Below are 14,827 nucleotides of genomic sequence, written 5' to 3' on the forward strand. Positions count from 1 at the left end.
GGGGAAGGTTGGGGTGGGGATGGGGTGGGGGGAGTTTGGGGATGGGGGGGAGTTTGGGGATGGGGGGAGTTTGGGGATGGGGGGGAGTTTGGGGATGGGGGGGAGTTTGGGGATGGGGGGGAGTTTGGGGATGGGGGGGAGGTTGGAGATGGCAGGATGGGGGGGAGGTTGGGGTGAGGATGGGGGGGGAGGTTGGGGTGAGGATGGGGGGGGAGGTTGGGGTGAGGATGGGGGGAGGTTGGGGTGAGGATGGGGGGGGAGGTTGGGGTGAGGATGGGGGGGGGAGGTCGGGGTGGGGATGGGGGGGGGAGGTTGGGGTGGGGATAGTCAAAGATAAGGTGATCCCATTGGCCGATGGTACATGCACCAGGGACACCGATTTAAGGTTTGAGGAGAGAGATGGGGCATGTGGAGGGGGGGGATGTTGGGGATGGGTGTGGGGGGGAGGTTGGGGATGGGGGAGGGGGGGATGGGGTGGGGGTGGCAGGGGATGTTGGGGTGGGGAGGTTGGGGATGGGGGGGGAGGTTGGGGATGGGGTGGGGGGAGGTTGTGATGAGTATGGGTGTGGGGGGAGTTTGGGGTGGGGATGGGGATGTGGATGTGGGGTGGGGATGGGGGAAGGTTGGGGTGGGGATGGGGTGGGGTGGAGGTTGGGGATGGGGGGGGGGAGGTTGGTGTGGGGATGGGGCGGGAGGTTGGGGTGGGGATTGGGGGGGGAGGTTGGGGTGGGGATGGGGGGGAGGTTGGGGTGGGGATGGGGGGGGGATGTTGGGGTGGGGATGGGGAGGTTGGGGTGGGGATGGGGAGGTTGGGGTGGGGATATGGGGGGGAGGTTGGGGGGGGAGGTTGAGGTGAGGATGGGGGGGAGGCTGGGGTGGGGACGGGGGGGGAGGTTGGGGTGGGGACGGGGGGAGGTTGGGGTGGGGACGGGGGGGGGAAGGTTGGGGTGGGGATGGGGGAGGTTGGGGGAGGGATGGGGGGGAAAGGGGGGGTGGGGGGGAGGTTGGGGTGGGGATGGGGGGGAGGTTGGGGTGGGGATGGGGGGGGAGGTTGGGGTGGGGATGGTGGGGAGGTTGGGGTGGGGATGGGGGGAGGTTGGGGTGGGGATGGGGGGGAGGTTGGGGTGGGGATGGGGGGGAGGTTGGGGTGGGGATGGGGGGGTGGTTGGGGTGAGGATGGGGGGAGGTTGGGGTGGGGATGGGGGGGGAGGTTGAGGTGGGGATGGGGGGGAGGTTGGGGTGGGGATGGGGTGGGGTGAAGGTTGGGGATGGGGGGGGGGAGGTTGGTGTGGGGATGGGGCGGGAGGTTGGGGTGGGGATTGGGGGGGAGGTTGGGGTGGGGATGGGGGGGGAGGTTGGGGTGGGGATGGGGGGGGGATGTTGGGGTGGGGATGGGGGAGGTTGGGGTGGGGATGGGGGGAGGTTGGGGTGGGGATATGGGGGGGAGGTTGGGGGGGAGGTTGAGGTGAGGATGGGTGGAGGCTGGGGTGGGGACGGGGGGGAGGTTGGGGTGGGGACGGGGGGGGAAGGTTGGGGTGGGGATGGGGGGAGGTTGGGGGAGGGATGGGGGGGAAAGGGGGGGTGGGGGGGAGGTTGGGGTGTGGAGGGGGAGGTTGGGTGGGGATGGGGGGGAGGTTGGGGTGGGGATGGGGGGGAGGTTGGGGTGGGGATGGGGGGGGAGGTTGGGGTGGGGATGGGGGGGAGGTTGGGGTGGGGATGGGGGGGTGGTTGGGGTGAGGATGGGGGGGGAGGTTGGGGTGGGGATGGGGGGGGAGGTTGGGGTGGGGATGGGGGGGGAGGTTTGGGTGGGGATGGGGGGAGGTTGGGGTGGGGATGGGGGGGAGGTTGGGGTGGGGATGGGGGGGAGGTTGGGGTGGGGATATGGGGGGAGGTTGGGGGGGAGGTTGAGGTGAGGATGGGGGGGAGGCTGGGGTGGGGACGGGGGGGGAGGTTGGGGTGGGGACGGGGGGGAGGTTGGGGTGGGGACGGGGGGGAAGGTTGGGGTGGGGATGGGGGGGAAAGGGGGGGTGGGGGGGAGGTTGGGGTGTGGAGGGGGAGGTTGGGGTGGGGATGGGGGGGGAGGTTGGGGTGGGGATGGGGGGGAGGTTGGGGTGGGGGTGGGGAGGTTGGGGTGGGGATGGGGGAGGTTGAGGATGGGGGAGGTTGGGGATGGGGGTTGGGGGAGGTGGTATTGGGGGGGGATGGGGCTGCGGTGTGGGGATGGGGGGAGGGTGGGGATGGGGATGCGGGGATGGTGGGTTGGGGATGGGGGGGAATGGGGTGGGGGTGGAGATGGGGGGGAGGTTGGGGATGGGAGGCAGGTTGGGGAGTTTTGGGATGGGAGGGGGAGGTTGGGGATGGGAGGGGGAGGTTGGGGCTGGGAGGGGGGCTGGGGATGGGAGGGTTGGGGTGGGAGAGTGGGGGAGGTTGGGGATGGGAGAGGGGGGAGGTTGGGGATGGGAGATGGGGGAGGTTGGGGATGGGGGGTTGGGGATGGGAGTGGGGGAGGTTGGGGATGGGGGGTTGGGGATGGGAGAGGGGGGATGGAGGAGGTTGGGGATGGGGTGGGCGGAGGTTTGGGATGGGGATGGGGATGGGGGGAGGTTGTGGATGGGGGTTGGGTGGAGGAAGGTTGGGGATGGGGGGGAGGTTGGGGATGGGAGGAGGAAGGATGGGGGGTGGTTGGGGATGGGGTGTGGGAGGTTTGGGATGGGGTGGGGGGAGGTTGGGGATGGGGAGTTGTTGGGGAAGGGGGAGGTTGGGGAAGGGGGGAGGTTGGGGAAGGGGGGAGGTTGGGGATGGGGGGAGGTTGGGGATGGGGGGAGGTTGGGGATATGGGGAGGTTGGGGATGAGGGGAGGTTGGGGATGAGGGGAGGTTGGGGATGAGGGGAGGTTGGGGATGAGGGGAGGTTGGGGATGGGGGGAGGTTGGGGATGGGGGGAGGTTGGTGTTGGGGGGAGGTTGGTGTTGGGGGGAGGTTGGTGTTGGGGGGAGGTTGGTGTTGGGGGGAGGTTGGTGTTGGGGGGAGGTTGGTGTTGGGGGGAGGTTGGTGTTGGGGGGAGGTTGGTGTTGGGGGGAGGTTGGTGTTGGGGGGAGGTTGGTGTTGGGCGGAGGTTGGTGTTGGGGGAGTTTTGGGATAGGGGGGCGGGGAAGGTTGGGGGGCGGTGGGAGGTTGGGGATGCGAGGAAGAACATTTTTTTAATGCAGAAAGTGCTAACCACCTGGAGCTCTCTGCCAAGGAGGGCAATGGAAGTGGGGACGGTCAAAAATTTCAATTGGATATTGGAGGGAAATAAACTTGCAGAGCTACAGGGATAAAACAGAGCAATAGTATTGAATGGGTTGTTCTGCAGAGAGCTAGCATGGAATCGATGGCCCGATAGGCCACAATTAATGCTGTAATGCAAGTTCTTGTCATGAATCAGTTAGTCAAGTGTAGTGTTTGAAACGCGAGGATTGGGACTGAGTGCTATGATAGAATATTCCCATCAATCAAGTTCACGGGGAGATGTTCCTGAGTTCAAATGCCCAATGACCACAGCCTTCTGGGCAAGTGTATCTCTGCATTGAAATAAGTCTGGAAACAGGAAATTAAAAGGATGTACTTGGGTGTTTTGGGGGAGACGGGGAATATTGACGCTCCCCTCCTTTAGGTTCTCCAGTCGGATGATGGAGAGAAGTTGTTTGAGGTGAGAGCAGTTCCCACCCTCCGAGGGAAAGGCAGCCGATGGTCATCTGGGACTCTGGCAACTTTACTTACTTCACCTACCAGCAGATGTGTCTAATGCTGTGTGATCAGGGAGTTAGTTCGTTCAGTGCCCAGAGTCACTGTTGCGGATGACAAATCGAACAAATTTTTGGTCAGGACATATTTCTGAGCTGCCACTCGGAATGAAAAGGTTTTGTCGAGTCTATCCTCGTAGTGGATCTGGATAATTCGGAGGCTCATATTGATATTGATTCCATAGTTTGGACTGCAGGTATTTGGAGTGGGAGACAGACTGCGCACAGGTCTAGCAGATGGAGCCAGGGGAGTTGCAACCAAAGGCCAATCAATCAGCCTGCCAGCGGCCGAACACAGCGATTGCATGTTGAGTGAAATCGCACTCATCGATCAGAACGCTGCGTGCTTAGCAAGCGGAAAACCCGGTGGCCCTGGGACGGGGCGCAGTTCGTTTCTGTCAACAGTGCTTTTCTCTGCGGGGTGGAGGAGCAGTGGGCTGACATGAAAAGAATAAGCAAACCTGCGCTGAACCTTGAGGGGTTTCTTTGGTCTGTTGGCTCTGTTGAAGGTGCCTTTCCCACTTGCACGATTTAAGTAAGAGGTCAACCACCAAGGTCACAGTAAGCCAGCCCATGTTAGTGAGCTTCTGTGATCCCTGGCAACTCACAAAGTTCACAAAGTTGTGGGAAAAGTGGCAACTTTTACATTAGAATCATTGGGTCTGATTTTAACCCATTCAGAAGCCTTCCAGCTGCATGGCGTTAAAAACCGGGATGTTTAGTAATTACAGGCCATTCAGCCCATCCAGCCTGTGTGGGTGCTAGCCTTTTTTCAGATGTCTCCTCTCCATGCCACGGTCCTATTCCCAGAAAGGTCGTGGAGATTAGTGTGCCAATGAAATCAAATTGTTTCGTTTACTCTTAATGTGTCCCAAGACCCCACCAAGGGATTGGGGCCTTTGATGAATGGGTTTGTCTAATGACATGAACAGCAAGCTGATGGACAGTGTAACCGGCTGTGCGGTGCAAGAGCCCACACTGGGGAAGATCCTCACTGCTTTGGTCGGCCGTTTAAAGGATCGCAGGGTGGTTAGCACTGCTGCCTCACAGTGCCAGGGACCCGGGTTCAATTCCGGCCTTGGGTGACTGTCTGTGCGGAGATTGCACTTTCTCCCGTGTCTGCGTGGGTTTCCTCCGGGTGCTCCGGTTTCCTCCCACAGTCCAAAGATGTTCAGGTTAGGTGGACTAGCCATGATAAGGCAATGTTGAGACAATGGTACAAACAGAGATCAGCACTCGAAATGCAATCGGGGAGGAAGTGTTATGGGCCAGGGTTTAGAGAACCCCAAAGTGTATCATGGAGTTCAGCTGACCCACAACTTTTAATAGATTGTGGTATGGGGAGCATACGGCCCACTCTACAGGTGTGGTACAGCAGAATGGAAAAGTATTTTTTAAAGCAAAACAATGTTTATTCTATGAACTCAAGTTAATCTTTTTGAAACATACAGTGAACATCTTAGCAACCATTAATTCAAATACAACCCCCAAAGAATACATCACTAAGTAATCCTTAATAACTTCCCAAACAACATCCAGAAGACAAAAGAAACACCTTTTAACAGAAGCACATCAGGTTTACATTCACTACTGAGAACATTTATAATTCTGAATTGACCAAATGATCAAGAGATAGTCTTTTCATGGCAGAGAGAACAGCAGTACACTTGCTCTGTCTGGCTTCAGCTCCAACACTGGAAACAAAACTAAAACACCCCCTGCATCAAACAGCCTAAAACAAAAGTAAAAAGCTGACAGACAGCCCAGCTCCACCCACACTCTGACATCACTGATAAACACCCATTTCTTAAAGGTACATTTCTTAAACACCCATTTCTTAAAGGTACTCTCACATGACAGAAGGCTCTTGCAACGTCTGATATCCTCCCATTGAATGTCTTACCTTAAAACACCCAACAGGCACTATCGCTGAGGGTGCCCCGCAATGGCAGCTGAACCATAACATTGATCTGCACTTAAAGCAAATCATAAACTCCACATCGTGACCATTTGGTATGAAAATCAGAGGTGCCAGATTACCCAGGGAAAGATTTCTTAAATGTTATTTAATTTTTTTTTAAATTAAAGTTTATTTTTATATTTCAATGTAAAATTAAAATTGAATGTCAAATAATTTTTTTAAAATTTAATTAACATTTTTTATTTGTAATTTTTTTTCCTTTTCTTATTTTCTGATCCTGTTCTTATCTCGGTCTAGGAACTGGAAGAAGCCAATTTAAGCAAACCAGGAGAAATTAAGGTAAGTGCCTGATGTCGTTTTGAAAGAATTGCTGTCTCTTACTGTAACAAAAGGAACAGATATGATCACATAAACATCTATCTGTGCCCACACAAGACTGGTCAGAGAGCAGTCAGGATTTTTGCAATGCACTGTTGCCTTATCGACTGGGATGTGGAAGAGTAAGAGTTTGAAACGTTGAAGTTCCTACAGTGCAGAATGAGGCCATTCGACCCATCAAGTCTGCACCTACACTTTGAAAGACCACCCTTCCTCGGCCCAATCCGCCGTCCTATTCCTACAAACCTACCCGAAGGGGCAATTTAGCATGGCCATCTTTGGGTGGTGGTATTGACAGGGTGGATGTGGAGAGTATGTTTCCTCTTGCGGGGTAATCTAGTATTAGTGGGGTCACTGTTTAAAAGTAAGAGGTTCCCATTTAAGACGGTGATGAGGAGAAATTATTTCTCCGAGGGTCGTGAGTCTCAGAAACTCTCTTCCTCAAAAGGCACTGGAGGCAGAGTCTTTGAATATTTTTAAGGCCAAGCAGGATAGGTTCCTGATGAGCCAGGGAGAGAAAGGCCATCGGGGGTTAGTGGGAGTTTACAATCCGATCAGCCATGATTGTCATAATATACACCAGTATATCATGGTACAGACACACACACTGATGGACATGCAGTGGGACCAATCAGCATACACAACACCGCAGCCAGTCACCAGTGAGAGCACACGCACTATAAAGACAGGGGACAGGAGAGTTCCCGCTCATTCTAGTAGCAGCCAGCTCGGAGCACAGAGCTCACAGCCTGCAACACAGACATTCACCATGTGCTGAGTGCATCACCTGGTTAGGACTAGGCAAGGGTCAACAATTAAAGCTGGTATTGCATTTACCCACAGTTCAAGTATGTTAATATAGTTAACCTCATAATAAAATAGAGTTGCACCACTTCCAGTGTTGGTGACCTGTTTGTGATCCAGAACACCCAACACATCAATGATCTTACTGAATGGTGGAGCAGGCTCGAGGGGCCCAGTGACCTACTCCTACTCCTAAATCGTCTGTTCCTATTCAAAAATCTTTTACATAAGAACTACTCGCTGCTAATTCTTTTGAAAATAGGTTTCATTTGATGTCCACCTCTGCTTCCACTTCAGCCAATGCTGCTTGAGTTGGCTTGTGTGAACTGGAATCTTGCATAAACATCATGAAACAGTAAATAAATTAGGAGCAGGGGTGGACCATTCGGCCCATTGAGCCTTCTGTCCGTTCAAGCGGATCGCGGTTGATCATCTACCGCTGCCATTTTCCCCCAATCTACTGATTTCTGATAAAAAGCAAATTACTGTGGATCCTGGAATCTGAAACCCAAACAGAAAACGCTGGACCATCTCAGCAGTCTGACAGCATCCCTTGGAGAGAGAACGGAGCTAACGTTTCGAGTCTGGATCTACATCTTGCTCCCCGCCAGTGATGGAATCCCGGTATCGGGTCCAAAAATCTTTGTTCTGCTCAGGGATGTTGGGACTTCTATTTCTGCTGATGTCTTGTTCTGTATTTTCATCAACTGGTCCCACGGGAGGGTTGATAGGGGGAGGGAGGGGCGTGCAGGGGATCACGAGCGGGGGGGGGGGGGGGTGCATGGGATCACGAGGGGGGGGGGACTGGCGGGGCAAGGGGGCGGTCCGGGGTGGGGGAGAGGAGGAGTGGGGTCTGATTAGATAGCTCTTTCAAAGGGCTAGCACAGGCCCCGTGAACTGAAATGCCTCCTTTGGTTCTGTGTTCTGATCCTAACTCTGCCTGCGCCGTTTGAACTGGTGCTTGTATTTGCAGGCCTCGCTGGAAGAAGTGGACGGCGAGCTCTTCCTGGTGCGAGAGGAGTTGCAGAAGGTTTGGGACATGCTGCACATTCGGAATAGCGAGCTGGAGGAACAGCACCAGGAACTGGAATCCGCCAGGGGCCAGGTCAGAACGTACAGCTGGTAGAGAGAGGGTGGGAGATTTCCGTTCGCTCCTCGCACCAGAGGGCAGAAGGACGGTCACAGGAACAGGAGGAGGCCATCCATCCCCTTGAGCTTTTTTTTGTTTAAACCAAATAAAACCTTCTTGGAATGAGGGCACGGCTGGTGAGGCCAAACCAATCGCTAATTACCCTCCTGAGCGTTGTGATAGATCATTTCAGAGGGTAGCTAACCGCATTGCTGTGGGTCTGGAGTCACATGTAAGCCAGGCCGGGTAAGGGTGGCAGATTTCCTTCCCAAAAGGGCCGACCAGATGGGTTTTTACAACAATCGGTGATGGTCAGACGGTCACCATTAGCTTTCAATTCCAGATTTAATTAATTGAATTTGAATCCCCCCAGCTGCCGTGGTGGGATTTGAACCCATGTCCCTGGAACATTAACCTGGCTCTCTGGATTACCAATCCAGTAACACAATTGCTGTGGTACCCATCCCCTGTTCTGCTCGTCAATGACTGATCTGCATCGTAACCTCCATCTATTGGCCTCGGCGCCATTACTCTTGTCCAACAAGAGGTTATTAATCTCAGATTTGAAATTTTCAATTGATCCCCTTCCCCAGCCCCAACAACCTCTTGGGGGGAGCAGCGTGTGGGCGGCACGGTAGCACAGTGGTTAGCACTGTTGCTTCACAGTGCCAGGCTCCCAGGTTCGATTCCCGGCACAGCTATGGCACAGAAAGAAACCATTCAGCCCATTGTATCTGCACCAGTTGAGAAAGAAAACCGTAGAATAAAACTAGCCGCCCGTCCCAATCCCACCCACCAGCACCCGGTGCGAGGCCTTGCAGGTTACAGCACCTGCAGAGCAGATCCAGGTACGTTTTCAGTGAGCTAAGGGTTTCATTTTTGGTTTTATTTATGGGATGCGGGGGTCACCGGCTGGGAAAGCATTTATTGCCCATCCCTAACCGCCCTCCATTTCAGAGGGTTGGAGAGTCTGTAGGTCTGGAGTCACATGTAGGCCAGGCCAGGATGGCAGGTCGGAGAAGCAAATGGGGTTTTCCCGCAATCGACACTGGTTTCGGTCGACTCTTAATTCCCAATTTTTATTGAATTCGAATTTCACCACCGGCCGTGGCGGAATTTGAACCCGTGTCTCCAGATCCTGTCCTAGGCCTCTGGATTACCAGTCTTATTGATTAGCCGAGTGACATCTATGCTCCCCTAATACCTCCACCAACAAACTAGGCAGCGAACTCCAGCCGGCCCCCCAACACCCTGGGTGAAGACGTTTTTCTTCTATGAGGCCCCCCCCCCTCCCGCCCCCCAAAAGCCGTGACTGACGAATGACATGAATCGTGGGTGTAAAGTTTGCATGTGGTGCAAGGGGTGACCCATTTCCCCTCAGAATATCCAATCGTGACTTACAATTCCACAGTGCCCTGTCCCATCGCCCCCAACGCATCTGAAAGTGACTTAACTTATGGGTATAGTGATTACCACTGTAAGAACGAGGTAGTCGGAGAATTTTAATAACCTCGGGCTTTAACTAACTCATTTTTCGCATTGGGACAAATGCTCGGGTTATTACCTCCATTCTCTCCACCTGTCCGCAAGTATTTTCCTCCTCTTTCCCACACTGGCTGGTTGCCGAGGTTTGGCTCCGTAGTCCCCCGTGGCATTTGAAATTTGCCGCCCTTTCCTGAAGCCGGTCTCGGCCGTCGATGTTGGCAGCCATGCAGGAGGCATCGTGACTAGGCCCAAGCCTTTGGCCAACACAAAGCCATTGAGTTGTGCGTTTTCCAGCCGTGGCCACTAGGTGGCAGCCTGCCTGGAATTGTAGCCTGAAGCAAGATGGGGGTAATGGAGGTAGGTGGCACTGCCAATGGCTGAGGCTTGATGATGTTGTGATCGTGTGGGTGTCTTGGGATTCGACATGTATAAAGGACTGCCTTTAGGGGAAGGGTAGTCACCCAGATTTTATACTAGCTGCTTGGTTATTGTACGGCACTAGTTGTACTTAATCATTAACATGGCTAATATTTGGCAAGAGTAGGACGAGGTGAATTGTAGAGAGACACCACCGACACGATGGACCGAATGGCTTCCTCCTGTGCTGTACCCGTCCTATAATCTCGTTAAACCCATGTGCAGGAGTCAGAGTTTGAGCCGTTCGGTTAGCAGTGGGCGACACCCTTGTGTTGCCACCGCATCCAATCGCAAGACCCCTCTGGTTCAGAATAAAAGACCATGAGAAATAGGAGCAGGAGGGGGCCATTCGGCCCCTCGAGCCTGCTCCGCCATTCGGCAATGTCATGGTTGACCTGATTGTGGCCTCGACTCCACTTGCCTGCCTGTCCCACATAACCCCTGCCTCCCTTGTCAACCGGAAATGCGCCTAAGTCAGCCTGGAATATATTCAGTGACCCACAGCCCCCACTGCGCTCTTTGGGGGGGGGGGGATTCCGAAGACTAACGACGCTCTGATAGAAGAAATTCCCCCTCATCTCCATCTTAAGTGGGAGACCCCCTTATTTTTAAATCGTTCTAGATGCCCCCAGGAAGAAAAACATCCTTATCAACATCTACCCTGTCAATGCCCCCTCAGGCTCTTGTATGTTTCAGTCAGATCACCACTCAATCTTCTCAACTCCAATGCCTGTCAGCCAAATCTGCAATCCAATTTTGGGCCTTCTGATTAGGACCCCATTCAGCCAATGACTATTCCGGCTTTCCTTGGTGGATGCTGAAGGAATTTTACTCATTTGTTGCCTGACTAAATTAATGTCCAAGGGAAAAAGAAGAAAAAAAAAAAACCCTGTCTCTCCCTTTGTTTTCTCTGTTGGTCTTCTGTGTTAGGTTGATTATTGGATGGTGAAGAGTTCATTGATGACTGTCGGGAATGGCCCCAAGTATACAGTGAGACAACATTACAATGATTCTCTTTGACTCTCACTTTCTCTCTCTATAACTGATCCGATGGCACAGGCATAATTTCAAAAGCTACCGATGTCATGTGTCAAGTGTACTCTGCATGAAATCCTAATTCAACAAAACCTGGACGCCAGTGGTTAATTTTCTTGCCCAGAACTTCTGGCGTGCCTCTTTTTCAATTTCTCTTGGCCTCCTCATTTATTACAGTCAACTCCATCGAGACTTCCCGTCGCCAAAGACCCTGAGGAAATAATTTATTTCCAAAACATCTCGAGGACTGTCAAAAAGGCAGTGCACCAGTTGTACCAATTCTGTTTGTGGTATTATGGGCCAGGGCTCAGAAACCTCAAAGTGGATTATGAAGCTCACCTGACCTATAACTTTTATGTTGAATTTGGCTAGGATGAGCATAGAATCATAGAATTTACAGTGCAGAAGGAGACCATTCGGCCCATCAATTCTGCACCGACCCCACTTAAGCTCACCCCATTCCAGTAACCCCACCTAATCTTTTTTGGACACTAAGGACAATTTATCATGGCCAATCCTCCTAACCTGCACATCTTTTGACTGTGGGAGGAAACCCACGCACACACAGGGAGAACGTGCAGACTCCGCACAGACAGTGACCCAAGCCGGGAATCGAGCCTGGGACGCTGGAGCTGCGAAGCAACTGTGCTAACCACTGTTCTACCATGCTGTCCTTTGTGGTACCATGCCGCCCTAGCATAAGAGCCTTCACTTCAGATATGATTCATCAGACTTCCTCGGCGCTTTTATCAAAACAAAGTTTATTATAGGAATGTAGTTAACATATATAAAACAAGAATTTGTTATCAATTACAAACATGAAACAACAGCTACAGTAATCTATGTATATAAGTCTTAATGAATCCCCCTTAGTAACTGTTCCAATTCAATATGAAATCCAATAAACCAAAACCCTTTTCAAGGGCGTGGCCCAGCACACGGTAACCTCACTTGAATGGGGCTGGTCCTTTCCATGAGATTCTGATCCAGTGGCAACCAGCAGATTCAAAACTCCTTCTGGGAAGCAACTCTATCTTTAAAGTTACCAAGGCAGTTTGTCACACCCAATGTGCTTTCAAGTTCATGGGAACAGCTTTAAAATTAAAAACAGAGACAACAGGGAAACTTCTTGCAGTCCAAAGCAAGAAACCAAAACTGAAACCCAAACACTAAAACCCTCTCTCACCTGACAGCCACAGCCCAGCTCCACCCACAAATGACATCACTGAAGCCGTGCTACAAGCCATGTGGTAAGAACAAAACCTTTCTTAAAGGGACATTCACATGACAGTGGGCATACAGCCCAAGTTGTCTGGAACTTGAATGTTAGGTGTTTGCTACTTATCCTCCACTAGAGGTTCCCAGGATTTCTCAGCAATTGCCCAGAAAGGTCAAACTTCCGTTGGGCAATTACTCTGTTGTGGAAGCTACGCGAAAATGCAATTTGAGTTGCAAACGTTACCCAGGAAATTTTTTAAGAATTAAAACCACTTCTAACTCCCGAGATATTTATAGTACTGCCATCGATCCCTCCCTCCCCCGCAACTATCCCCCCAACCACCAATAAGCCCCCACTCAACCAGCTACCCTTCCGACCACGCCACCCTCTCCCGATCGCCCGATTCCACCCAGCTGTCTGGCTGCCCCCATCCCATCCCGCCCATTCCACCCTCTTATCGTACAAACTTACCTGCTTTATGGCAGTTCATGCTGCAAAAACGAGGGGGTGGCTTCCTTACCTCTGCTGCCCCCGACACAAGGCCTTGTGAATTCACTGCAGTCGGCCATTCTCGCCTGGTCCGAGTAAGAATGTCCGGACTTCAGGGCTTCAACACTAGGAGCGGAGTGGCAATCTGACTGTGTCACTCCACAGACGTTCAGGACCAATATCTTTTGTTTGACTGGGCATTACTGAGAAAACATTTGAATTGACATACTCCTTTAAAGAAACATTACCTTCCCCTTTAATTCAGGATTTTAGTCTGAATTTATTAAGGATTAAAGCTGAATGTAATGCAAAAAAAAGAACTGATGTTTTAAAAATGTTATACATCTTAATTTATACACTTTCCCCCCACAATTCCCTTGTTCATTTTGCCTCTTCCCAATCTCTCTTTCATTCTCATTGGCTCTTTCTCTTACTCTCTTTCACTTATTAATCTTCTTTTCCTCGCTCTTCCCTCACTTGTTCCCTCCCTCCCTTCCCACACTCGTTCCCTCCCTCCCCTCACTCATTCCCTCCTTCCCTCCCCTCACTCGTTCCCTCCCTCCCTTCCCCCACTCATTCCCTCCCTTCCCTCACTCGTTCTCTCACTCGTTCTCTTACTCGTTCCCTCACTCGTTCCCTCACTCGTTCCCTCCCTCCCTTCCCTCACTCGTTCCCTCCCTCCCTTCCCTCACTCGTTCCCTCCCCCACTCGTTTCCTCCCTTCCTCACTCGTTCCCTCCCTTCCTCACTTGTTCCCTCCCTTCCTCACTTGTTCCCTCCCTTCCTCACTCGTTCCCTCCCTTCCTCACTCGTTCCCTCCCTTCCTCACTCGTTCCCTCCCTTCCTCACTCGTTCCCTCCCTTCCTCACTCGTTCCCCCCCCTTCCTCACTCGTTCCCTCCCTTCGCTCACTCGTTCCCTCCCTTCGCTCACTCGTTCCCTCCCTTCGCTCACTCGTTCCCTCCCTTCCCTAACTTGTTCCTTCCCTCACTCGTACCTTCCCTCCCTTCCCTCACTCGTTCCCTCCCTTCCCTCACTCGTTCCCTCCCTCCCTATCCTCACTCGTTCCCTCCCTCCCTTTCCCCCCTCCCTTCCCTCATTCATTCCCTCCCTTCCCTCACTCGTTCCCTCCCTTCCCTCACTCGTTCCTTCCCTCCCTTCCCTCACTCGATCCTTCCGTCACTCGTTCCTTCCCTCACTCGTTCCCTCACTCTTTTCAGGAAGGTAATTCCAAAGACAAACTCCCCTCGAAGAGAGAAACATTTCTCCTCTTCTCCATTTTAAATGGAGGACCTCTTACTTTTAAACAGTGACCCCTGGTTCTAGATTCTCCCACAAGAGGAAACATCCTCTCCAGAACCACCTTGTCAATACCCCTCAGGATCGTGTACGTTTCAATCAAGTCGCCTCTTACTCTTCCAAACCCTAGTGGACGCAAGTCTAGACTGTCCAACTTTCCTCATACGGCAACCAAACTTGCTCATTCCCGGTATTAATCCAATAAACCTTCTCTGAACTGCTTCCAAAACATTTACATCCATACCTTTTCTTACTCGTTGGAATGTATCTATTCCGTATATTCTGAAATATCCGCTTGAATGTTTGCCGTTGCCTCTCTATTGATATAATTTGCCTGTTTGCTTTAGCTAGCTCTTCTTTCATATCTTCATAATTACCCTTCTGCAAAAGGACCCACTCCTCCCGCCCTCACCCTCGAACTTTAAAATCCAATCGTGCTCTGGCCGCTGCCACCTCGGGGTGCCTTCGCTATGAGATAATTAATTACTCCCATCATGCTGCACAGTGCCAGGACTCGTGCAGCCTGCTCTCTGGTTGGCTCCAGAACAAGCTCTTCCTCACTCTTCACTCCTTGCCTCCTTTTCCTCCTCCACTTTGTTTATCTGTTCCTTTTTAAAATATTTGGAGGAACTCTTACTCTCGTTTTTTTATATCGCTGGCTAACTTTCTCTCATACTCTAATTTTTCCTCCTTATTTTCTTTTAGTCATCCTTTGCTGCTCCTTATATTCTGTCCAATCTTCTGACCACCTTTCCTGACTGCACAATTATGTACTTTTTCTATCAGTTTGATACTATCTTTAACCTTTCCAGTTAATCAGTGATGATGCATCCATCCCCCTTAAATGTTTGCCACTGCATCTCTATTGA

At 52.3% G+C, this 14,827-nt stretch overlaps 1 protein-coding gene across 3 annotated transcripts in view; it reads left to right on the forward strand.

Annotated features, from left to right (window-relative positions):
• LOC140404390 (uncharacterized) overlaps positions 1–14,827 on the forward strand; it is a 135,875-nt gene that overhangs the window by 77,307 nt on the left and 43,741 nt on the right. For 2 of the 3 annotated variants that reach the window (XM_072492841.1, XM_072492843.1), the window contains 3 exons: positions 6,003–6,044; positions 7,861–7,992; positions 10,849–10,908. In XM_072492841.1, coding sequence (XP_072348942.1) covers positions 6,003–6,044; positions 7,861–7,992; positions 10,849–10,908 — 234 coding nt within the window. The remainder of the gene's footprint in view (positions 1–6,002; positions 6,045–7,860; positions 7,993–10,848; positions 10,909–14,827) is intronic. The other variant, XM_072492842.1, reaches the window with a different exon arrangement.

Source organism: Scyliorhinus torazame, chromosome 30 (assembly GCF_047496885.1).
Source record: "Scyliorhinus torazame isolate Kashiwa2021f chromosome 30, sScyTor2.1, whole genome shotgun sequence".
Classification (NCBI taxonomy): Eukaryota; Metazoa; Chordata; class Chondrichthyes; order Carcharhiniformes; family Scyliorhinidae; genus Scyliorhinus; species Scyliorhinus torazame.